This window comes from Oryx dammah, unplaced genomic scaffold (genome assembly GCF_014754425.2).
Source record: "Oryx dammah isolate SB20612 unplaced genomic scaffold, SCBI_Odam_1.1 HiC_scaffold_2, whole genome shotgun sequence".
NCBI classification, from domain to species: Eukaryota; Metazoa; Chordata; class Mammalia; order Artiodactyla; family Bovidae; genus Oryx; species Oryx dammah.
The window spans coordinates 120329392-120356841 of NW_024070186.1; the positions used below are offsets into that span (position 1 = coordinate 120329392).

Here is a 27450-nt window from a genome sequence, read left to right on the forward strand (position 1 = left end):
ATATTCTTAAGTTACATAGTTGTGTGTTGAAACAGTTGTGTGTTTAACATTGTACTTGGAAAAGTTTAGGAAGAAAATCACCTACCCTATGCCACGCCTGTCCGCCTTTCAGCTTCTCTGGCCAACAAGCTGGGGTCCGCTATTGCTTCTCTCCTGATCCTCGCCGGCTTGGCTTTAGTCGAGGCATTATCGCGAATGGTTTAATGCTGGGGAGTCTGAAAACCAGATTGCCAGAATTTTATTCCGTCACTTCTTAACTGTGACCTTGAGCAAGCTCTTTGGTCTCCTAGTTTTCTGTCTCGAAATGGATACAGTAGAGATACCTACCTGATGGGGTTGTTGGAGCGGAGGAAGGTGAAGAACCGTAGCGCCTAGAAAGAGCCCAGTATTAGCTCTTGTTATCACTGTTAGTGTCAACATTTACGAGAGGCTTCCGTCCCCTTCCACTGTTTTAGCCATGGTTTAGATTTATTAACATTAATTAGATTATTGCCAGTTAGTAGCTGAAATGTGCACACTTGCATATCCAGGTGAGCAAAATTAACCTTTATGTAAATATAACAGCTAAATATCAGTCAAAATGTACTGTGAATATAGTCTTAAAGATAAGGCATTCAAAGCATATTTGAACTGACTTGCCAGTGGATGTCATTTAGGGTACATTTTAGTTATCAGATGCCAATTCTTCATTTTTCATTAAGTGTTGATCGCCTACCATGAGAAATGACACATACCCTTCTCCAAGAAGCTTTTGGGAGTGTTGCAAATAAAGAGATAAGTGCTCACAATACTGGTGCGGAGCCACATGAAAGACGTGCCCAAGCTGTGTGTGAGTGTGTGTGTGTTTAACGTATATACTGAGCACTACTCGCTCACTTTCACTTGCTAGGCACTGTTCTTTATGCTGGGAACAATTACAGGTCTTTTCAGTTCAGTTCAGTCACTGAGTCGTGTGTGAATCTTAGCAACCTCATGAACCGCAGTGTGCCAGGCCTCCCTGTCCATCACCAACTCCTGGAGTCCACCCCAACCCATGTCCATCAAGTGAATGATGCCAACCAAATATCTCATTCTCTGTTGTCCCCTTCTCCTCCTGCCCCCAATCTTTCCCAGCATCAGCATCTTTTCCAATGAGTCAGCTTTTCACATCAAGTGGCCAAAGTATTGGAGTTTCAGCTTCAACATCAGCCTTTCCAATGAACACCCAGGACTGATCTCCTTTAGGATGGACTGGTTGGATCTCCTTGCAGTCCAAGGGACTCTTTAAAAGTCTTCTCCAACACCACAGTTCAAAAGCATCAATTCTTCTGCGCTCAGCTTTCTTTTTAGTCCAATTCTCACATCCATACATGACTACTGGAAAAACCATAGCCTTGACTAGACAGACCTTTGTTGGCAAAGTAATGTCTCTGCTTTTCAACATGCTGTCTAGGTTGGTCATAACTTTCCTTCCAAGGAGTAAGTGTCTTTTAATTTCATTGCTGCAATCACCATCTGCAGTGATTTTGGAGGCCCCCCCCCAAAAAAAATAAAGTCTGACACTGTTTCCACTGCTTCCCCATCTATTTCCCATGAAGTGATGGGACCGGATGCCATGATCTTCATTCTCTGAATGTTGAGCTTTAAGCCAACTTTTTCACTCTCCTCTTTCACTTTCATCAAGAGGCTCCTTAGTTCCTCTTCACTTTCTGCCATAAGGGTGGTGTCATCTGCATATCTGAGGTTCTTAATATTTCTCCTGGCAATCTTGATTCCAGCTTGTGCTTCCTCCAGCCCAGCATTTCTCATGATGTACTCTGCATATAAGTTAAATAAGCAGGTGACAATATACAGCCTTGACGTACTCCTTTTCCTATTTGGAACCAGTCTGTTGTTCCATGTCCAGTTCTAACTGTTGCTTCTTGACTTGCGTACAGGTTTCTCAAAAGGCAGGTCAGGTGGTCTGGTATTCCCATCTCTTTCAGAATTTTCCAGTTTATTGTGATCCACACAGTCAAAGCCTTTGGTATAGTCAGTAAAGTAGCAGTAGATGTTTTTCTAGAACTCTCTTGCTTTTTCCATGATCCAGCGGATGTTGGCAATTGGATCTCTGGTTCCTCTGCCTTTTCTAAAACCAGCTTGAACATCTGAAGTTCATGGTTCACATATTGCTGAAGCCTGGCTTGGAGAATTTTAGCATTACTTTACTAGTATGTGAGATGAGTGCAATTGTGCGGTAGTTTGAACATTCTTTGGCATTGCCTTTCTTTGGGATTGGAATAAAAACTGACCTTTTCCAGTCCTGTGGCCACTGCTTGGAGCTTGCATTTTAGTAGGAGACAGAAATGTAATAGTGCCAGGAAATTCTATGGTGAGAAGTCAGAGGGATGGAGGAGAGGATGTTGCTATTTTATACAGGCTGTGAAGAAAGGCTTCTCTGACAGTGAATGAAAATCTGAAAAAAGTAAGAGACTGAACCATGGAAGTGTTCTAGGAAAAAGCAGCAATAGAGGTTCTGAGGAAAGAACAGAGTGCTTGGCATATAGGAAGGAGGCCAGGAGGCTGGAGCAGCTTGTGCAAGAAGGCGGTAAGAAGTGAGGTTAGACCTGTAGTCAAGATTGATCTAGAGCAGGGTTTCTCAACAGAGGCATTATTAACATTTTAGGCAGGATAATTCTTTTTTGTGGGTCTGTCCTGTGCATTATAGAATGCCCAACTGCATCCCTGACCTCTACCCAATGGATGCCAGTAGCACCGTCTCCCCTAGTTGGGCTGCTGAAATATCTCCTTCCTCAAATATTTCCTTGGGGTGCGGGGGTGGGGTGTGTGTTTATGCAAAATTCCCTCAGTTGAGAACACTGATACAGAACCACCTGTACAAAAGTGCTTTCTAAGATGAAACTATTTTACATCTGTGCTAATATAGTAACTGTCAGCCGGCCACACATAGCCATTGAGCTCTTGTAAGGCAGCTAGTATAGCTGAGTCAGTGAACTTTAAATTTTATTTGAATTTTAAGTTACTTGTAGCTAGTGGCTACTGTATCAAATAGTGCAGTCTAGAGTGTTACAGTCCATTGTAAAGACTTCAGCTTTTATCTTTTACCTCAGTTTGCATTTCCTATTCTCAGTCTCTTCAGACTAGTCACAGTGGTTTTCTTGCTTTTTTTGTGTGTCTTAAACTTACCATGTAGGTACTTGCCTCAGAGCCTTTGCTCTTACCTGGCACATTCTTCGTTCCCTCAGATGTCCGAGTGGCTGTCTTCCCTTACTTCATTATTTCCTCTGCTCAACAGTTATCAGAAGTGCTATCATTTGCACCTCCCCCTCATCCCCCTGGCAGAATTTGAGTTCTGGCATTCAGGGGTTTTTATATGTTTTTTTTTTTCTTTTCTTTTCTATTGTCTATTAACAGAGGCTGGTACATAGTCAGTATGCAATAAATATTTGTTGAATAAATGAATGAACTGTAAAGCCATTGGAGGATTTTAATCAGACTGGATCATTTTGGCTGCTGCTGTCTAGAACAGACTGCCAGAAAGGCAAGGATAGAGGCAGGGAACTCAACTAGATGATTAATACAATAGTCCAGGTGAGAGCGGAAAACATAAAAAGTCAGGGATTACTGGAAAGTTTTGGTTTGGGCAACTGGAGTTGCTGTTTACTAAGAGGAGGAAGACTGGGAGAAATAGGTTTCAATAGAGAAATCCAGAATTATCTGCTTTCTGGAGAGTGTAATGATGCTCAAGAAGATTAAGCAAAGAATGAGTGAAGCAGAAAAAGTAGTACAGGTAGAGGGAGCAGCAGTGAAAAATGCATGGAACAGCATGGCTGTTTTTGGCTGGAACAAGGACAGTACAGGAACCATAACATGAAAAGAAAGTCAAGTCAATAAAATTCTAACTGGACCGGCTCAGCCCTAGGCCCTTCAGGCACTTAAATCTTAAACTTTGAAGACTGGCTCTCCCCTTTTAACAGACATGGAAGTCTGAACTCTGTGGGATGGGCTTAGTCGCCTTAAAGCTATCATGCTAGAATTTAAATACATTTGATCTCACATCTTTGAGCTTTTCTCATTAACTACATTCTGGTAGTTTCACTGACTACTTCATGGGGAAAAAAAAAAAGTTTTCTAGATTAGCAGATTTGGGGTATAAGATCTGGTAAAAATATCCATTCATTCAACAGTAGTTGTTTAAAACCTATTAAAGGTGACTTCCTTAAATGCCCTGGAAATTGGGTTTCTAAGAAGGCGCTATACATTTAATAGTTTACCTGCTAGGGAAATACGAAGAACCTTGTTGATTCTTTTCGACCTCATAGACTGTAGCCTACCAGGCTCCTCTGTCCATGAGATTTTCCAGGCAATAGTACTGGAGTGGATTGCCATTTCCTTCTCCAGGGGATCTTCCCAACCCAGGGCTCGAACCTGGGTCTCTCGCATTGTAGACAGACGCTTTACCATCTGAGCCACCAGGGAAGTCCTTTTCAAACATTAGTGTGTATCAAAACCACCTAGGTGACTTAAAGACACATTGGTCCCTCAGTTATCAAAAATTTAGCATGTCTATTTTCTTAGGGGCAGGGGCACAACCACATCCTTGTGACTTATGGAATCCTGTGAAAGTGCCAAGTCCTAACCACTGCACTGCCAGAGAAGTCCCCCAAATTTAGCATTTCTAATAAGTTCTCAGGTGATAATGCTGCTGTTCTGGGGACCACACTTTAAAGAATCACTGCTAGTAGAGAATCAAACAGCAACCAGCCATGTCTCTATCAGACTTCATCCTTTGTCTCTGAAATCACTGATCCTCAGGCAAGTCTAACCCTCTCCGTTTGGATATTATCAGAGCCACTTGTGTCCCACATTTGTAGGGAAAACTGCATGGCAGAATGGAAACTACATGATGTGGTTTTAGGAGGAAACCAGATTTTTCAGTCCCACCTCTGCATGTATTAGCTATGACTAGCCAGGTTACTTAACCTTCCTGAGCCTTCATCTCTGAAAAGCACTGCTGCTAACCATATTTGGGTTGTTTTAACAATTAGAGGTAACACACATAAAGTAAGCTGGTACATAGTAACTTTTTCTCCATTTGCAGTACCCATAAATAAGGCATGGATCTCTCTACCATTTTTAGTTTTTATTCGAAGTAATACTGGATTGCCTCCATTCCAGGTATGGGTGGATATACAGCCCAAATTTCTGGCCTCATTATCGGTTGATTCTTAAAATCAGTATGAGTTTTATGCTCTGAAAGTAATCTAACTCATTTGTCTTGGAAATGTATTTAATATTCAATTGCTTCCCAGCATTCCTCAAATTTCAGAAAAGAAAAAAAATAGGAAGTTGAGATAATCCCAGTAACTTTATATCTAAATACCTCAGTGCATTTATTTAATCATCTAAGATCATATGACCATGAATCATAGATGGTGAATCCTAGATCTCAGCTCCTGAATGCTTTAATAACTTTCTCATAGTTTTTCAAAGCATAACATTTGAATATTTGCAAATCACTGTAATTAACAGAATATCTGTTCATCTGCAGTGCTATCATCGCATCAAAGAGCTTCTCTTTCTACTTCAGCCCTCACTTTTCCAAGTTGAAAATTATAGCAGAAAGTATAGGAGGTTTACCTTTGTTAGTGAGCCAAGAGAGTAGAAGCCCCCATGACCAAGGACCTCACTTTTAGGTACAGATTACGAACTGGCTTAAACATGTTCCCACTGAGGTGCTTCTGTAGGAAGCAATTACCATAATGTACATCTTATTTCAAAATGACTTCACAGTCTTTAAGTTCCACCAGAGGCTCTTCATCTCTGAAGAATTACCAATGTAGATCAGTCCATCCACTGTCCTGGAGAGTTCTGACATTTGTCTTCCATGTACTAAGTCTGCAGAGGCTACTATTTCATACTGAAACTACTTACCTGAAATAACTTTAGTAAACAGTGTTCTATCAACTTGTAATTCCTGCATATGGACATTAGTTTAAACAATGTCAAAAAATATCTATTTTGTGTAAACTTTTATAGTTTTCAGTTTTCCATGTATTTTAAAATCACTCAATAATCTGAATATGGTATTATTAACTGAAATACCTCATTCTCTTATGAAAGATAATTATAAATTTCTTATTTAACATCTACCTTAAGCCTAATTCCTTTTGAAGTAATGTGCTACATAAAACTGAACACTTCATTACCAACAAGGACAATGTTTTATTGAACAAATCTATGTACAGTACAAAAAATTTCTTGAAATGAGACACTATTGTTGATTTATTGCAGTTCAATGGCTCAGTTTTAATTTGTACTCTTATAAAATGCAAAGTAAAATAATTTAATGTTCAACAAGGAAGCACAAATTTCCTTTCTTGCTGAATCTGTAATACCTTTCACATATTAACAATTCCAAAATGCATATGCAGCATTTAGTCATTCTCAAAAGGTGTTTTACAGTACCAAATAAATTAAAAAATAAACACTACCATTCTTTTAGGTTTTTCCACCCATACTACAGTTTGAACCAAATATGAAAGGAGTACGGCTGTACTTTCAAGTGCGATTTGAAGAGAATCACAAGTTTGATGTTATAAGTTATCTTTGAGTTATATAATTGGTGGTTTAAAAGAAAATAAAATATGGCTAAAGCCCAAAGTACCAGTGTCCTTGTCCACGAAGGGTCTCCTTTTCTATCTTCTCCATAATATCTGAGCAGCAAAATTTCAGATTTGCTATTCTTTTGACCTTACTGAAACATAGCAGAAAGCTAGTATTTAATATTTCAATGGAAATTTTTATTTGACAATGAAGAATTGAAACCTGGTCCATGTAAGATAAACACATCCTTAAAATAGAAGGAGTAGAGGGAAAAAAAAAGATTTTGAGGAATAAGAAGAAAGCTTTCTTGTCTTCTAAATCCCACATTAAAACTGTTGGAAGTTTACACACCTCATAAAAGCAAAATGATATAAGTTTTATAAGGCATACATAAGAAAATGCACATATTCTTTCAATAGCAATTATTTGATAAGGTTAGAAACAGAACAATGTGGTCCAATAGAATTTCACAAAACAATCCCTTGATGTATAAACCAATTTTATCTCAGTCTTTCAGAAAGTTTTCCCTTAGCAAAACAAAAGTAGAAATAAAACCTCAAATTAAAGACAAAAAAATAACAAGTGGAATATGTTTAAAATATTTTGGTATGAACTACAGAATGAATGAAACAATTTGCAGACATGGATTTACGTCAATAGTTACAACTTATAAAAAAACAAAAAGTTAAAAATGTGATAAAATGTTAAGCTGTGATTTTAAACTTCTGGAAAATATACAAAGCAAAAATATTTCAAAATAACTTCATTGCCCATATGAACTAGTCTCCAAACAGGCTTTTTTATTATATGACTGAACTGAAATAGAACTCAAGTATTATATTTTAGTATCAGGAAGCATGGAAAATGGTTTTTTCTTTAGTTGACCTTAAAAGACATAAAAATCTGATCAAGCTGTTTATGTTACGTTATTTAAATGTAAAATCCATAGCCTAATATAGGCTACATAACAAAACAAAAACCTGATTTGATTGAAATGGATTGATGACTATCAATTGCATAGTAGTAAATGCCTATGATAAATAAACTAATAAAATTGGGACATTATTTTAGATATCTGATTTATCATGACCTGGAAATCCTAGTTTAATAAAGTTTGGATGCTGCCCATGAAGAAAAGTCTCACTTCCTTAGTAGCTTCATTTAAGAAGCTTGAATATCCAAAAATTTATAATGTAGGTTCTGATGAGATTATATACTTTGAACAAGAATATACCAGTTGGAATAACTGGAATATTTGGTTGACATATTTGTACGTTAATAGCTCTGTTTTTAAAGAATCTACCTTTGCAGCTTTTGTTCATTTTACCCCTGCTATAGATTAATACCCTATTAGGTAAAAGGAAGTCTTTAAGCTTCTTCTTTTAAAGACTATACAAGTGGAACACATCTGAGAGGGTATTTTTAAAAACTTTTTAAACAATTTATTGGCTATTAAGTAAAAATCTTCCTTAGGAAAATTACTGGTCATCAAAGAAAATAAATGCATCAATATATCTTACTGTGTTCTTGCTGTGCAAGTTTTTGTGTAAGTATTTCCTTTTATATATAAAAATCACTATTCAGGCCAAATTTATCAGAAATAAATAAGAAAGCATGAGTAATATGGCTTATTTTAGAATAAACTCTCCTAATTGAAAAAAACCAATGAATTCTTGACCTGATTCTTAGCTGCGTTTTTTTTTTTTTTTTACAGCCAGTTATTTTCATAGGACTGTACTTAGATAACTCACATTAATGTCTAAAGGACCTTACTATGAATCATCAAGCAATGTCCTAACACTACTCTATATACAAATAGAAATATCCCAGTGTGCTTATACCATTATTCACATTGAAAAATTTGCAATTCAGTGTTTTCTTTCAACTAAGACATCTAAGACAGCCTTTAATGGTCTTACATTCCTCCCATCTCTCCTCAGAGTTACTGATAGTATGTTTTCTATTGAGCCTGCTGCTTTACACCTCATTGGTATTATAAAAATGGAAAGTGGAAGGTTCTGTCAAGAGCTTATTAGCAAAGCACTAGTGTTTTGCCTCCTGTTAATTTTCAATGCTGGCATGTCATTCATCGAACTCTGACCTAATCAATCCTCTGGAAACAAGTTACAATCTTTTATGGCTAGGATGGTGATAAGTCAAGTTTTATTCTGTCAGTTTCTAAATAATAATAAACCAAATAGAAATGATTCCTTAAAGCATGTTTGATCCAAAAGAAGGACAAAATCTGATTACGCATGACAAGAATCCTATTTGTAGAATACTTTAAATTGTTTATTGTAAACCACTCCTTCTTTTATATATATATATATATATAATGGGTTAGTTTTTCCCTTTCTGTAAGGCCATAGCTGGTTATTCTTTTTGACTAGTTGCCTCAACATGTTTCTCACATAAGCGAAACTGAACATGCTGCTATTGATCATCATCAACTTCTTTAAAAAAAAAAATGTGTTTTTTCTGGATAACTGGTACTTTGGGAGTTTTGTAATAACCCTTTTGGAGTCTAAACCAGCACATCTCCTCTGTGGGTTCATTCTAGAAAATGTGCTTTGTCTTTATCTTTAGTAATCCAAGATCGCTCTAAAATTAAGGCCATCAGGGAAATAGCAAACTGATGATGCATTTTCTTGTAGTGCTTTTTGCACACTACTGCTTGATCGACAGATCTTTCTGAAACATTTTTATCAGGCACCTGTAAAACAGAACACGTCTGTTAATTCATATTTTATAGATGTTCATCTAGTATTCTAAGTTAGATTTCCTGTTTGTTTATACCCTTACTCATTCAAAGAATATTAATACTAGTAGAAAAGCATGTTCTTCTTTAGCTCAGTTTGCTTTTCAATTATTTTGTTTTTATTTTTTGTTTTTTAAAAATTTTTGTTTTTGTAATAGAGGCTCAGCTTCATTTGTTTTATATTCTGGCATGCAGATGAAAAACACTTTCATCATAATTAGTTTGTCTTCAGATTTCTTACTACATAAAAACGTGGAATGAAGAAAAGCCTCAGATAGTTAAAATGTATGATCCAAAAAGTATGAAAAAGTTGTGTTTAAATTCTGGCTTCCACAAGTTCATAGGCCTAGGCCTATGCAAATTACTTGTGAATGTCAGTTCCTTGATATATAAAACAGGAACAGAACCTTATGGTGGTTGTATGGATTACAGGAAATAATGTATGGAGTAGTGCTTTATTATCTGTGTTATACAAATGTTAATTTTTTTAACCTTATGACGATTTATGGCATTTTCTACTTCTACAGATATACCTACTGAGAAGACAGCAGACTTACTTTCATCATCTGAATCAAATCCAAAGAGGGTCTGACATTTCTTTTGTGCAAGGTGAGCCTCAAGTGCTTCTGCATTACAGTAGGTGGTCAGGCATTTGCCACATCTTAATCTTTTCACTGATTTTTTACAAACGTTATCTTGATCAGAACAGGCATCTACCCTATCAGTCAGAAATTTTCTGCGTTTTGGCATACTAAGGTACCGTTCATCAAGGTAACTGGGAGGCAATGGTCTGACATATGGCTTTGTTAAAATTAAGCCATATGAAGTGTGTTCGCTCGTCGGATTTGGTTTGGAAGGTGCCTGAGATACTGGCAGGGTATTGTGTTCTTGTGGTACAACACTGGGTAAAATGGAACCGTTTTCTGTCCTGATTCTATTTGTATCAATTTTCAAAGCAGGATCTGATGAAACTAAAGATGTCTGCTCTATTCCACTGTGTCCGTTGACTAAATCATTAATACTACAATTATTTTCAGAATTTGGCTCTATGTCAGGCATCTTTTGGTCTGTCAAGCTTGTATCAGAAACAGTGTCATCAGAATGTTCATCTCCATTCTGAATTAAACTGTCTGTTTTCTTTTCCATACTTTCTATACATGTCTTTGGTTCTGTAATCTCTTTCCTTGATTTGCTAGTAGAAACTGGGAGACTAGTAGTCTGTCTCTCATTACCAGATGAGTCTTTTTCCTGATGATAAGATTTTGAGTCTGTAAGAACATCCCAAAGAATTGCTTCACTTGGTTGTGCAGATGATTCTGGTGTTTTACTTAAATAGTGCTGAGCTTCATGTTCATATAGCAGAGGAAGATCTTCAAAAAGCTCATGGCATTCTGGAAAACTACACTGAGCTTGAAATATCCTGTGACTTTTTGTGTGCTGAGCAAGTTGGAATGGCAGCTTAAATGATTCATTGCAATTAAAATGCAAACAAAAATACACATTTGGATAGCTGTGTCTATTAAGGTGATCTATAAAATGCTGAGAATCTTCAAATTGCCTTTGACAAAATTTGCATTTTCCTTTGCTCCACTTCATTACTGTTTGCCGCACATTTAAATCAGTTGGATGTACAGTCCTTGCATGCTTATTCAGAAATCCAATTCTTTTAAATATCCTGACACAGCCAAGAGCAGGGCACTTAAAATTTCCTTCTTGATCTGTCGCATATATGTCTTTTGGATGGCACACAGCTCCATTGATTTTATGAAGTACCGAACTTTCTTGATTCAGGTCATAGTCATCTTCTTCATAATCACCTTCCTCATCTTCTTCCTCCTCATAATCATCCACACAGATAGGTAATGGCTCTGAGACATTATTTAAAGAAGTATCAGGGCTGCCATTTTCAGTAATGTTTTCAATAACATCTTCTGATACATTTACAGGAATTTCAGTGAATTCACCCACATGTGCAGGGATGACGTCTTTGTTTCCATCACTGGAACCGGTAATAGTCTCTACTTCCAAATCCTTATTATCAGAATTCCCATTTTCAAATGAAATGAAAGTATCAGAACAATTCATTTCTTCCAAAGCAGGATTTTCTTGATCCTCTTGCTGAGCTGCAGCAATTTGCTGTCTCTGTATTTTCTTAACGTGATTCTTTAAATGCTTCTGCATAAGTCCTCTGTTTCTAAATTTCCTGCCACATATCACACATGAAAAACTGCCCTTTTTCTGATGAGCCTGGGCATGCCTTACAATGTGACCACCTAGAAATTCCTTGTTACATAACATACACCGATGCCTTGGGACATTGTGATCTACTCTGGAAGCATTAAGAGCTGTAAGGTTTTTCTTTGCGTTAATAGGGCCTTTTGGTTGCACTCCAGATATATCATCAGGATCAAGCTCTCCAGGGCTCTGATCTGTAAGAGAGTCAAGCCCTTCCTCTAAACCGTGCTGATCCAATGCCTTTTTTACATTACCTGTAGAATTTTCCAGTGCACTTTCATTTAGAAATCTAACTGCTGACTTATCACTCAGTAATGCTACACAGTTTTTCTTAATCATTAAGAAGTTCCAGAATTCAGGATCAAAAAACAATCCCTTTTTCAAAATTGGAAGTAATTCAAAACGAACACGATTTTGAACACTACTTGTGCCTTCATTGTATTCTTCATCTGGACGTTTGTAAAGCTCTTCAACAGTATGATAAGCTTCCAAGGAGCGTTCAAGAAAAAATATTGAGAGTGCACAAATCCTGAGAATCTCCAAATCATTTGGTAAAAAATGTGCAATTGTTTTATAAATTAGACATTTAGTTTTAGGATCATCATGAAGATCTAGTTGTAGAGCACAACCACATATTTCAACACAAATTTGTAAGCCTTCTTCTTCAACCTGTAAAAGAAAAATATTACCACTGAATACCTTCTAAAAAATCATCAACACTTACTAGCTTATCTTTTTAAAATACAACTCTGAAACAAAAGCTGAATAAACAAACATAGTGTTCTAAACATGCAGTTTTCTTCAATGGGTAGCCTTGTTTACTCTTTTTTAATATATAAATTTCTTTCTTTTTTCACTTGAGAATAATCTGGAAAAGATAGCATTTTCGCTTCAATTTATGTAATTTTCAAGTTTATGAGCCTTACTAACCATAATACAAAATATTATAACCTTATGGTGATTAAAATCTAAATGCTTCATAAACTTATGGTGATTAAAGTTTATTACAAATCTAGATTTTTTTTTTTAAAAAAAGGATGGCTTATGGAAACTTTCATAAAGATGCACTAAATAATATTATTTTACTTATTAAGTAATATTATTTATCAAAATAAGCAGAGAAATGTAATCCATATGAAGAAGGCAATTACAAACTTTCCAAAGAAGTAAGGTATCAGAATAATGAACGTACTGAAAGTTATCTGAAAAGTATTCAGGCTTTGAAACTTTCACTGATGACTCAAATGTAACTGCATCAAGCTTTTAGTTGGGAATTTGTTGACTATCCACTTGAATTCAAGTTATAAATAATGCCTCTAGTGATTTGGAATATCTGCTCGTTTGAATAGAAAGAGATAAAATAGTCTGTTTTAAACAGTTATGTGTGTGTATCATATCGCCTGCATATGATAAATTATGGATGACAGGGAGGAACAGGACTTTGCCAGCTTCATGTCCTCTGAGATCCTTACGTGCTCTGTAACCCTTACTTACAGTTGCACAAGCAGGCCTTAACTTTGCATATCACTTTACATAGCTGGTAAATTCCTACCTATCTCCTACTCATTCTTTGAGAATCCTAAATAGCAGGGACAGTATCTCATGTGGTTAGTATCTTCTGTGGTTAGCACAGGAGTTGGCAGACCTCTGAATAAGTGTTTGCAGAATGAATAAGATCAGATATATTATAGCAATTTTCAGTTCAGTTCAGTCGCTCAGTTGTGTCCAAACTCTTTGCGACCCCATGAACCACAGCACGCCAGGCCTGCCTTTCCATCACCAACTCCCAGAGTTCACTCAAACTCACGTCCATCACATTAGTGATGCCATCCAGCCACCTCATCCTCTGTCAACCACTTTTCCTCCTGCCCCCAATCCCTCCCAGCATCAGAGGCTTTTCCAATGAGTCAACTGTTCGCATGAGGTGGCCAAAGTACTGGAGTTTCAGTTTCAGCATCATTCCTTCCAAAGAACACCCAGGACTGATCTCCTTTAAGATGGACTGGTTGGATCTCCTTGCAGTCCAAGGGACTCTTCAAGAGTCTTCTCCAACACCATAGTTCAAAAGCATCAATTCTTCTGCGCTCAATTTCTTCACAGTCCAACTCTCACATCCATACATGACTACTGGAAAAACCATAGCCTTGACTAGATGGACCTTTGTTGGCAAAGTAATGTCTCTGCTTTTTAATATGCTATCTAGATTGGTCATAACTTTCCTTCCAAGGAATAAGTGTCTTTTAATTTCATGGCTGCAGTCATCATCTGCAGTGATTTTGGAGCCCCGCCCCCAAAATAAAGTCTGACACTGTTTCCACTGTTTCCCCATCTATTTCCCATGAAGTGATGGGACCACATGCCATGATCTTCATTTTCTGAATGTAGAGCTTTAAGCCAACTTTTTCACTCTCCTCTTTCACGTTCATCAAGAGGCTTCTTAGTTCCTCTTCACTTTCTGCCATAAGGGTGGTGTCATCTGCATATCTGAGATTCTTAATATTTCTCCCGGCAATCTTGATTCCAGCTTGTGTTTCTTCCAGCCCAGCATTTCTCATGATGTACTCTGCATATAAGTTAAATAAGCAGGGTGACAATATGCCTTGACGTACTCCTTTTCCTATTTGGAACCAGTCTGTTTCTCCATGTCCAGTTCTAACTGTTGATTCCTGAGCTGCATTTAGGTTTCTCAAGGCAGGTCAGGTGGTCTGGTATTCCCATTTCACTCAGAATTTTCCACAGTTTATTGTGATCCACACAGTCAAAGGCTTTGGCCTAGTCAATAAAGCAGAAATAGATGTTTTTGCGGAACTCTCTTGCTTTTTAGATGATCCAGCGGATATTGGCAATTTGATCTCTGGTTCCTCTGGCTTTTCTAAAACCAGCTTGAACATCTGTAAGTTCACAGTTCATGTACTGCTGAAGCCTGGTTTGGATAATTTTGAGCATTACTTTACTAGCGTGTGAGATGAATGCAATTGTGTGGTAGTTTGAGTATTCTTTGGCATTGCCTTTCTTTGGCATTGGAATGAAAACTGACCTTTTCCAGTCCTGTGGCCACTGCTGAGTTTTCCAAATTTGCTGGCATATTGAGTGCAGCACTTTCACAGCATCATCTTTCAGGATTTGAAATAGCTCAACTGGAATGCCATCACCTCCACTAGCTTTGTTCGTAGTAATGCTTTCTAAGGCCCACTTGACTTCACATTCCAGGATGTCTGGCTCTAGATGAGTGATCACACCATCGTGATTATCTTGGTCAGGAAGATCTTTTTTGTACAGTTCTTCTGTGTATTCTTGCCACCTCTTCTTCATATCTTCTGCTTCTGTTAGGTACATACCATTTCTGTCCTTTATCAAGCCCATCTTTGCATGAAATGTTCCCTTGGTATCTCTGATTTTCTTGAAGAGATCTCTAGTCTTTCCTATTCTGTGGTTTTCCTCTATTTCTTTGCATTGATCGCTGAGGAAGGCTTTCTTATCTCTCCTTGCTATTCTTTGGAACTCTGCATTCAGATGCTTCTACCTTTCCTTTTCTCCTTTGCTTTTTGCCTCTCTTCTTTTCACAGCTATTTGTAAGGCCTCCCCAGACAGCCATTTTGCTTTTTTGCATTTCTTTTCCATGGGGATGGTCTTGATCCCTGTCTCCTGTACAATGTCAGGAACTTCCGTCCATAGTTCATCAGGCACTCTATCAGATCTAGTCCCGAAATCTATTTCTCACTTCCACTGTATAATCATAAGGGATTTGATTTAGGTCATATCTGAATGGTCTAGTGGTTTTCCCTACTTTCTTCAATTTCAGTCTGAATTTCGCAATAAGGAGCTCATGATCTGAGCCACAGTCATTTCCCAGTCTTGTTTTTGCTGACTGTATAGAGCTGCTCCATCTTTGGCTGCAAAGAATATAATCAGTCTGATTTTGGTGTTGAGCATCTGGTGATGTCCATGTGTGGAGTCTTCTCTTGTGTTGTTGGACTGGGGTGTTTGCTATGACCAGTGCATTCTCTTGGCAAAACTCTTATTAGCCTTTGCCCTGCTTCATTCCGTATTCCAAGGCCAAATTTGCCCATTACTCCAGGTGTTTCTTGACTTCCTACTTTTGCATTCCAGTCCCCTATAATGAAAATGACATCTTTATTGGGTGTTAGTTCTAAAAGGTCTTGTAGGTCTTCATAGAACTGTTCAACTTCACCTTCTTCAGCGTTACTGGTTGGGGCATAGACTTGGATTACTGTGATACTGAATGGTTTGCACTGGAAACGAATAGAGATCATTCTGTCGTTTTTGAGATTGCACCCAAGTACTGCATTTTGGACTCTTGTTGACCATGATGGCTACTCCATTTCTTCTGAGGGATTCCTGCCCATAGTAGTAGATATAATGGTCATCTGAGTTAAATTCACCCATTCCAGTCCATTTTAGTTCACTGATTCTTAGAATGTCGACATTCACTCTTGCCATCTCCTGTTTGACCACTTCCAATTTGCCTTGATTCATGGATCTAACATTCCAGGTTCCTATGCAATGTTGCTCTTTACAGCATCAGACCTTGCTTCTATCACCAGTCACATCCACAACTGGGTGTTGTTTTTGCTTTGGTTCCATCCCTTCATTCTTTTTGGAGTTATTTCTCCACTGATCTCCAGTAGCATAATGGGCACCTACTGATCTGGGGAATTCCTCTTTCAGTATCCTATCATTTTGTCTTTTCATACTGTTCATACCAATTTTAGTCTTCTGTAAATCTACCATTTACAACTTGGAATCCTTTTCTGAATTTAAATTTCTTATTTCTTATTGTTACTTATAATTTCTTATGGTCAATTACAAAACATGCATAAATTTTCCAGATACAGCAAATTCAAATCCACTACTTCAAGACAATTCATTCTCTTTCTCCAAAGTTCTATCTGCATCCTCTACCTTTCTTCACAAATTATAATGTACTTAGTTGCTGAGGTTTAAAAAAATTTCAGAATCATCACAAAAGGGAACAGGCTAAGGCTACTTTCTAACCTGAAAGCCTTTAACAATTCCACTACATTTAGGAATTGTTTCAACTTTTAGTGTAATATTCAGTCCCTTTTGGATCTCTAGCAACCCCAACCCCACAGCAACTAAACTCTTTGATTAGTTTCCCCATCCACACTCTCCTGTTAATGTCACTGGACAGTTATGAGAACCAAATAATAAAATGAGGAAAAGAGGCTCTGTAAACTGTGAAGTCCTCTACAAATATTAGAATCATGCTATTCTATCATTTAACACCCAGCTGAAAGCATCCTCCTTTGTGAAGCCTTTTCAGATATGCTATCTGTAACATCTCCTTCTGAACTCACACAGCATTACCTGTGCCTCCTTTCACAGCACTGAGGCATATGAATGATCTATTCCATCAGATAAAAATGTTTTTAGTAGAGTGGATAAGAAATTAAGCACATTTAAATATTTATTTCATCTTTGAATTTTCTTATCAAGCATTCTTATGTTGACCATGCATGTGAAATTGAGAAAGTTCTAAGATAACTGGCTGCACTTCACCTATATTTTAAACTTTCTGTAAGTCTTCCTCAATTTTTGGTGAAAAGCGAAAGTGTTTGTCACTCAGTCATGTCTGATTCTTTGCAACCCCATGGACTGTAGCCCTCCAGGCTCCTTTGTCCATTGGATTTTCTAGTCAAGAATACTGGAGTGGGTTGCCATTCCCTTCTCCAGGGAACTTCCCAATCAAGGGATTGATCCCAGGTCTTCTGCACTGCAGGCAGATTCTTTACCATCTGAGATGAGAATCATTTGTTTAAAAAATATAGACAGAAATCTTTATTTTTAGAAAAGTTTTACAAGTGATTCTGATACACTTCAAATATTAAGTGCAAAATTTGCACTCTACAGCATTTTTTTTTTCCATTTTTTAGTGGCACGAGAGGTTAACTTTGATGATACATTTAAATGACAAATCACTATTTAATAATGAAACTATTAGTGTAGTTAGCTAAAAAGAACCTAAAAAACGTCCTCTGATACAATGCTTTATATCATGGGACTGTGATACAAAACTTTGTATCAAGGGAATATGATCACTACATGGTCATACATCTAATGAGTAATGCAGTAATAAATATGATAAATGCATAAATGTATAAAAAATTAAAATATATTATTTAATGGATGCCTCCTTATGTATTTAAAAGTAACCTACGTAGAGATTCAGTTAAATGGAGCTATCTAAAATGTAAGGTAGCTTTATCTTTCCTATCTTTGTATTCAAAGTTCTGTTAATATTTGAGGAGAAAAAGTAAAAAGATCTATAGGATCTACTTTTATGTCTATAGAACTGTACACACTTGCCAGTAGTCCATGAAAAACTTGCTTCAGAACTATTTTTAAAAACAGGTAATGGGTTTTTACTCTTATTTTAAATAAACATTTTAAAAATTTGTCCTTAGGTTTCAAAAATGCCTCAGAATTCATTGTTCCTTTTCATTCTAAACATCAAACTTAAAACTATGAACTGTATTTCTCTATGACAGTGAATTAGGTATTACCTATAGTTACACAAAGATCATCTGCAAATTAGTTAAGACTATATAAACAGGATTTAGAATAATGTTAAAAGTGACAGGCTTATTTAATTTTAAGAAAAGAGATAACAGCTTCTTACAGAAGCAAGTTGTTCCCACATAAAACTTTATGTAACACTAAGTTGGCTTTTTATCTCTCTTTTTTTTCCAGTTATTTTCATTTATGTATAAGCTTTGTGTCTTGGGAGTTTGAGGTTAGAGCGAGGGGAGTATATAATATATGGAGAATGTGGCCTTAAAATCTTTCTTTACTTCAATTACATGATCAAATAAATTTTATAAGAGATGCAAGTTTTAGTGAAGTGTCATTTAAATTTAACTTAAAATGAAGGGATAAATATATACTATTTACCTCATCTTTAATGATTTTCATGAAAGGAAATATGACTCTCACATTAGTTGCTGTTCTTAAGAGCTGGTAGCACTGATCTACAAAAACTTGTTTTGAAGGATTAGACTTTAGCTGAAGTTTACTCCATATGAAAATCAACTCCCTGTAAATGAGAAAAAAGAGAAATATCAAAAATACAGTTTATTCAAATACACACATTAGCTGTCTTTCCTTTATTCTGTAGTGCCCTGGCTGGAATGTATACAAAGTGGGTGTAAGTGGATATTAAGTTAACTCCAAACTACTTCCAAAGCTACCTGTTTGGGACTAACAGAAGCTGGGAGGAAAGGAGAGATCAGAAATTACAACTTGCAATGGTACAGAATGTATCCCAATCATATGCCAACAAACCTAAGGCATCTCTAGTACTTGATCAAAACACATTCTAATTTCAATGTACCAATATTAATGAGATTACTTAAAAAAAATAACTTTGACCTTTAAATTAATATCCACTTGCAAATTTAGAAATCAATGTTGTACTTTCTGCAAAGAAGAAATGATTCATACTTTTAAATCTATTAAGATACCAAAAGTACTACATATTAAAATTATTAAGTATATTACAGCATTGATTCTGAAATTTTAGGTTTTACATCATCTGCTCTTCCATTACAGTGTAGTACTTTTAAAGGAACAAGCTATGGACCATTTAAAATATTTCACACCGGTAGATTCTTTTCTAAAATATGGAGGGCAGAGGAATCTGGTGTGCTGCAGTCACAAAGAGTTGTACACGACTAAGTGACTGAACAACAACAACAGGAGTGAGCAATGGGTTCTGAGACAAAGGAAATTGTACGGTATAATTGAAATGTTTGGATATTACATTTCAGCAAATTATAACTCCTTGAAAAGTGTCATAAAAGTTACATAAGCATCATAGTCTAAAAAGTATTAAAATAATTGTTGAAAATATATTTTTTTAAAAGCAATATACTGATTATGTACTTTGAGCCCAGCACATAAAGCTATTAAATCTAAGGACAGTTTGACTACTATCATGAAGGTGCACATACTCTATTTAGACAGACAATATAGAGAACACAAAACAAAAACTGATGGCAAGCATCACAGAAAGTTAAACCAGAATTTCACTTCCATTTGACACTAGCTGTATAAGTGTTCCTAAGTTTCAGTCTACTGCTCACTTTTTTTTTTTTTTTTTTTTTTGCACACAGAATTCCTTTGAGAAGCTCATGAGGTTTCATACCATGCTCCCAAATCTCTACCTCTGACTTCTCCAGTTTGCATAACTGGTTATTTCAATTTAGATTGGTTTCTGTCACTTTAATCCACTTCAGTTCAGTTCAGTTGCTCAGTCATGTCCAACTCTTTGCAACTCCATGGACTGCAGCATGCTAGGCCTCCCTGTCCCTCACCATCTCCCAGCATTTGCCCAAGTTCATGTCCATTGAACTGATGATGCCGTCTAACCATCTCATCCTCTGTTGCCCAAAGACACTAAATATTCCTCTAACCTGTTTTTCATAGTCTCTAATTTTCATTATACTTTTGCCCACAATTTTATCATTCTCAGTGTTACCACCTTAGACCCTTTAATTTTCCATATGTACTTCTGTAGGGGCTGCTAAACTAATCTGCTACCAGTCTCCTAGATTATTTTATTTAGTACTTGTTCAGTATGCTTTATGGTGTTAAAAGCAACAGAAACATGGGTTTTGGAGTCAGAAGGATCAGGATCTGAATCCTGGGCATTCTTCTAGGTTGGTTTCCTCAGTGTCAGTTAATGTGCTTTATTTATTCTCTTTTTTGTTTGTTGATTGCTCTACTTGGAAAATAATTATTTCTAAGATGAGCTTATCTGTCAAAGTCCTTATCAAGTAACTCTTCATGAAAACTTTCATGAATACCCCAAACTAAAGTGATGATTATTTCAGAACAGATCTTATCTCTCTTATTGATTTCATGCCTTTCATAAACTTCCTTGTTTTAGAAGGCCTGTTTCCTCACATATTAATGCATTGTAAATCTTCTCAATGACACACTGTATAGTGGAGCTAATGGAAAAGAACAGGGATTGAGAATAAATGAGACCTACTCAAGAGGCCTGTGTCTCAATCAGGCATTATATACCAACTGGGATGGTACCACCCAGTCCACAGTGAACCATCATTCTCTAAGAAGAGCCCTAATACACAGGGTTGGAACCTCAGTGGCCATGCCTTCTATATGACCCTCCTCACTGTTCCTAAAATATTAATCTAAGGATGGGAAACTGACCTCAGTTCAGTTAGAACCCCTGGAATGGTCTCAACTCTAAACTATGAAGCCTGGGGAGTGCTGCCATTCTTCTGGTCTACAAAGAGAAAGACTGAAGCCAACTGGCAGATCAGAGATACTTTTTAAAAACCCAGCAATCTCAACATCCTTGTTAGCAGTTATTTTTGAGGACCACCCATATCTCTGCCCTTGATGTGGCTTGTGTAATATCCCAGTATTCATTCAATAAATGCTACCTTTTCGCTGAACCAGTTAGACACAGAATGATATCACTTGCAAACTGACTAGAATAAATTCCAACTCCATTTTGTTATTATTAATAGCTGTATGGCTTTAACCTCTTTTATCCAGAATTTTCTTACACATAAAAAGCATTAAGACAGGTAAGTGAAAACACCTAGGTAAAATGTCTAGTAGATACTGATGTTTAATAAATTGCTCACTGATAGTCTTTGTGAAGACCAAAGGGAAAGTTTAATGAAGCTTCTGTTTTCTTTTCACAAAAAGGGTCCGTACAAAAAACATAGCACTGGGACTTCCCTGATAGTCCAGTGGTGTAACAATCCGCTTTCCAATGCAGGAGATGCAGGTTTGATCCCTGGTTGGGAACTAAGATCCCATATGCCTTGGGGCAACTAAACTCACTCACCGCAACTAGAGAACCTGCATGCTGTGGGTTAGAGGGCTCGCACCCTTAAGAGCCCATGCACCACAGGTAGGAAAGCCTGCATGCCACAATGAAGCGTCTGCACACCTCAATGAAGACCCAAGTGCAGCAAATAAAAAACAAACAAAAAGCCTCACAGCACTGACTTGGTGTACAAACACATTTCCCAGGTAGCTCACTGCTAATATAACCATCAAGTTATATAATTGCAGAGAGACTATAAAATGATTTATAGCCATCCTTACCACACAGATTTTTTTCATACTATACCCATTTTATAGTAAGTAATATTTAATAGTAGAGGCTGCTTAGGTTTGAATCTTGGCTTCATTTACCCCATGAGATTGCTGGAGTAAATGAGATTATATATAAGCACAGACTAATGAAAGCACTCAGCCAATATATTATTATTATATTATTATTGATGGTGAGAGAACTAGATTAGTAGCTTGTTTCATTGGCTTGAAACAAAAGTAAAACTGGACTGTACATCAAGTTTTGTCCTCAGAAAGGGGAGATGAAGAACAAGCTGAAGACCAAAATGAAACAGACAAAACAGACCTTGTAAGCTGGAAGAATCCTGATCTTCAAGTTACAGTGAAAATCAACTTTTAGAAGAAAGAAGACCCTAGCACTCAGAAATATAAAGGAGAGAGGTAAAAGAAATAAGAGGGCAGGCAATCAGAACTCAGCCTACTCAGAAGGAAGGACAAAGAAGCAGGCTAAGGAGTCCTTTTTTGTTAGGCAGCTGGGAGGTACACACCCACCTTCTATTTTTAGAAGGTGACTGTGGCCAGGAGCAGGAAAGATAGGCTCTGATCTATTTTTGAAGTTCCTCTCTAAAGAGTAGAAATTGGTTAGCCAAGAGAAGAAGAAAATAAAATGTTTTCCTGGTCATTTTTTGGTTTATTTATAGGTGATTCCAGTTTACTTATAAGTATGTCAAAATGAAAGACTAAAGATAGTCTTAAATAGTTTAATAAAGCCAAGGGTAGAGAACATTCCTATTACCATAGAAAAGATATATTAAATAGTAATGACTATATATTGTTTCAAAATAATTACCTATCAAGAAATGATAATACTTTGAAAACTATTTAGAAGTGTAAGTCTTAACCACTATCTCCTGATCCTCTTCTCTATTTGCAACTCCAATTTACACAGTACACTTTTGAATAAAAATTTGTATAATCTAACTTAGTGTATAGTCCCACAGAAGATAAGTCCACTAGTTTCTAGACCTAACTCTATTAACTAGCTTTTGACTCCATCTCTGAATCTAAAGATTTTAATCTATAACATCTATATTAAATAAGTTTATCTTTATACCTCCTTCAAGCTATTCTTTTAAGTATCTAAGAACTTAAAGTTTAAAAGCATTCATTAAAAAATATTTATAGCCCATACCATTTCATATTATTTTGTTAGGTAAATGAGACCTAGTTTTCTCTCAGGAATTGGTGACATGTCAAAGTGGTAGTATTGTGTCTGTGTGTACTGAGGTAGAGGAGTCAAAAGTTATTAGGATTTTTTTCTAATTATTCTTGATTTTCTCTAATAGTAAAATACTCTCAAATTAAATTAAATGCTCTTAAATTAAAATACTCTCAAACCACATTCTGAATTACATGATTACCTGGATCATGTAATTGGATGCTTCATATGTTCTAACAACGTTTTAATGGTTTTTAAATGCTCAGAAAAACTAACAGTCACATAATATCATTTATATTAGCACCCCCTCACCCCCTAAATGAACTACTTAGCTATGAATCTAGCAAAATATGTATAAGATCTACATGAGGAAAACTACAAAACTCTGATGAGTGAAATCAAAGGAGTAAATAAATGAAGAGATAGTCCATGTTCATGGACAAGAAGACTAAATATTACAAGTTATTAGTTCTTCTCAGCTTAATCTACAGATTCAACCCAATCTAAATCCTGGTAGTTATTTTATGGATATGGACAAACAGATTCTAAAGTTGTTATGGAGAAACAAGAGACCCAGAATAGCGAATACAATACTGAAAAAGAACAAAGTTGAAGGACTGATACTACCTAACTTCAGGACTTAATATAAACTAACATAATGAAGACAGTGTTGTACTGGTTTAAGAATAGACATACAGATCAATGGGAGAGAACAGACAGCCTAGAAATAGATGTACATAAATACGGTCAATTGTTCTTTGACAAAGAAGCAAAAGCAATGCAATGGAGCAAATATCTTGTCAAGAAATGGTGCTCAAGCAACTAGACATTCACATTTTTAAAAAGATGAATCTAGACACAGATCTTGTGTGTTAAGTGCCTTCAGTCATATCTGACTCTCTGAAAACCTATGGACTGTAGCCTGCTAGGCTCCTCTGTCTGTGGGATTCTCCAGGCACAGACCTTACACCCTTCACAAAAATTAACTAAAAATGGATCATGGTCTAAACAGAAAACACAGAAGACCTTGTGTATGGTGATGCCTTTTTAGATATAACACCAAAGACATGATCCATGAAAGAAGTAACTGACAAGCTGGACTTCATCAAGACTGAAAACTTCTCTGTGAAAGACAGTATCAAGTCACAGAGTGGAAAAAAGTATCTGTAAAAGACGCATCTAATGGACAACTGTTATCAACAATATACAAAGGACAAACTGGACAATAAGAAATCAAATAACCCAATTAAAAAATAGACTAAAGATCTTAACAGATACTTCACCAAAGAAGGTATACAGGTGGCAAATAAGCATGTGAAAGCATGCTCCACATCATATGTCATCAGGGAAATGCAAACTACAACTAAATTAAAACAACAATGAGGTACTACTACACACCTATTAGAATGGCTAAAATCTGGGACACTGAAAATAACAAATGCTGGTGAGGATGTAGAGCAACATGAACTCTCATCCATTGTTGGTGGAAATGAAAAATGGTACAGACACTTTGGAAGCCAGTTGGGCAGTTCCTTACAAAACTAAATATATACTCTTACCACAAGTTCCAGCAATCATGCTCCCTGGTATTTACCTAAAGGAGTTGAAAACTTATGTCCACACAAAAACCTACACACAGATGTTTATAGCAGCTTATTCATGATTGCCAAATCTTGGAGGCAACCAAGATGTTCTTTAGTAGACAACAGATAAATAAACTGTGGTACATACAGAAAATGGAATATTATTCAGCACTAAAAAGAAATGAGCTATCAAGCTATGAAAAGATGTAGAGGAAACTAAAATGCCTATTACTAAGTGAAAGAGCCAATCTGAAAATGCTGTATACTGTATGATTCCAACTATATGATACTCTGGAAAAGGCAAAACCATAGAGATAAGGGGCAGGGGTGGGAGGGAAGAGATGAATAGGTTGAGCAAAGAGGATTTTTAGGGCAGCAAAAATACTCTGTATGATATTATACTGATATATATCATTATATGTTTGTCCAGATCCATAAAATAATTAACAGCAAAAGTGAACCCTAAACATAAACTGGACTTTGGGTGATTAATATATGTCAATGTAAGTTCGTCTTTGGTTAAAAAAAAAAAAGTACCATTGTGGTGAGTGTTTTGATAATGGGGAAGGATATGCATTTGTGGGGACAAAGAGTATGTGGAAAATGTCTGTACTTCCCTCTCGATTTTGTTGTAAACCTAAAACTTTGCTGAAAAATAATCTCTTAAAAATTTTTAAAATAACTAAGTGTAATGTAAAACATAATTATTTCATTATAACACATTTCTTAAGTATAACACTGTTATTACTGGCACATTTTCTTTTTTATCATTTTGTCATTTCTTTTTGATCATTTTCTTTTTTAACCCTAAGGTCTTACAACCCATTGTTTCTTGCACAATAAATGTGTGTGTGTGGGGGGGGGAGGGAAATGGCTTAACATTTTCACATAACTTTTAAAAATAAGGTATAAATTCTTCTAACAAATTCTCCTTCTGCATCCCATCTCACCATTTCTTTGTCTGTATTATGAACACTTACCAGATACAGTACATATCCCCATTCTGGAGCTGTGAAATAAGAAAGGATTCACAGAGTTGCAAGGCTAACATAGTCTTGCCTTCTTTTTCAGTGTTACAGATGATATCAATTCCACTCTTACAATCAGTTTTCAGTAAATGCTATAAGATGAAAAGAAAACTCAGTTCATATCATTAAAAATATCTAGAAAGATAGCTGTAATAAATGTTTAAGCATTCAGAAGAATTTAGATTTCTAATTTTCTTCTACAAAGACAATGAATTATACAGAACTATTTTTATGTTTTTCCATAGTTTCACTATATAGCACCTACAGTTTATAATGACTACTTTTAACCTCAGTGTCCGTAGCTTGTAGGTACGTAGGGTCCATATTAGGAAAAGATTAATTCTTTCATCTTAAAAAAACACCAAAGTAACAAACATTGGAATTTAATTTCTTAGTATTTTAATTAAGATGCAAAATCCTGATGCTTCTCAGTTTTTATTTAACCTGTCACACCAGAAACTCGCTCAACATGAATAATGCTTATCAATGAAAATTTTAATTTCATCATTTGTTAATATGAGCTAATTCAATATGAGCTTTAAAATGGTGTCAAAGGGAATACATCTAGATAATGTAATCTTACGGCCTTTGATAGTACTGTAAAAGGAATTTAACAAAAATGGGCTATGTATTTTTTGGTAAGTTTAATAGGCAAACATAATCTCAAACAGTACCTCCTGGAATAGGTGATCTTCTACAGGTGACATAAACAGACAGGTGAAGAGTGCTTGATGGAAGTACAAGTCTTTACTGATTTCTGGGTGATTTATACAACATTTAATAAGAGCCATTGCTTCAGGTATGCGTTCACAAGCAATTAGGTATCTGGCACGTAGTTCAAAGAACAGTGGATTTTCAGAACTTAAATATTTGTTCACTATATTAAAAATAAAACAGACTCTTATTACTCTCAAGAAAAGACTGTCTCAAACATTGTTCTCTGATACTTCAGCACTAACATGTAGTATCTAATTAAATCAACTATTTAATTAAATAGCATTTTCCTTATTAGGAGTTTGTGAAAAGAATATATCAGTTAAATGGTTGGAAAAATGGCAATAAAAGACAACAAAACTGTGCCCAAGAAATATTTGCTGATTCTTTTTCGATCTAAAGAAAGAAGCAAAATTAAAAAAAAAAAAAATGAAATACTCTTTTTTTGTGTTCTCTAATGTTAAAATATGTTTCAAATAACACAGGATCTGGAATTTCTTTCTAGTCTAAGATTATGTACTTTGTCTTCTTACCATTATTTTCATTACTGTAAAATTAGAAGGCTAAATCCTTATCTGCCATTAAAACCATATTAATTCAGATTTATAGTGAAATATAATTTGAATTAGTGAAAAGTTTGGTCATAAAAGAAATACATTTTATTACTTTCTAACGAAAAAGCAAGCTAAATGTAATGTCAAATAGGACTGCTTATTAATATATGTCCAAGGATAATTACTAAACTTAATACTTGCTTTTACACAATTTTAAAATATATAAACACCTTTACCTACATAAGTTTATTCAGACCTAACAACAACCTCATGACAGATATAATACTTGTTTTACAGATCACAAAACTGAGTCTCAGAGAGGTCAAATGACTTGCCCAAGGACAAATAATTAATTAAATAAGTGGCAGAGCAGGAAATGGAACCCATATTTCATGATTTCAAATCCAAAAATGTTTTAGTTAACTATATATATTTAATCAATAGCTTCTGAAATGCCTATGAATGTTTTACTTGGGCTTCAACATTTGCCTTGCAACTCTGTTTATAATATCTTTACCCTAATGATCACAAGAGTCGAGTCATCCACATTAATGAGCTTCTAGAGCAGCTTTTCCCAAAATGAAGTATGCTAGGGTAAGTATAAAAGGAGTATGTATCAAAGAACTATACATAGTATGTGCTGTGCTGTGCTGTGTTTAGTTGCTCAGTCGTGTCC

General features: G+C 35.9%; 1 protein-coding gene across 2 annotated transcripts in view; it reads right to left on the reverse strand.

The window, feature by feature from the left end:
- Positions 1–6184: 6184 nt before the first annotated feature.
- The window catches only part of ZNF654 (zinc finger protein 654), an 89651-nt gene continuing 68385 nt past the window's right edge, over positions 6185–27450 (reverse strand). The window contains exons 5-9 of one of the 2 annotated variants that reach the window (XM_040226849.1): positions 26181–26383; positions 25459–25598; positions 18512–18653; positions 9901–12247; positions 6185–9298 (exon numbers count right to left, since the gene is read on the reverse strand). In XM_040226849.1, coding sequence (XP_040082783.1) covers positions 9291–9298; positions 9901–12247; positions 18512–18653; positions 25459–25598; positions 26181–26383 — 2840 coding nt within the window. In that variant the 3' untranslated portion in view covers positions 6185–9290. Of the gene's footprint in view, positions 12248–18511; positions 18654–25458; positions 25599–26180; positions 26384–27450 lie in introns of both variants that reach the window. The other variant, XM_040226841.1, reaches the window with a different exon arrangement.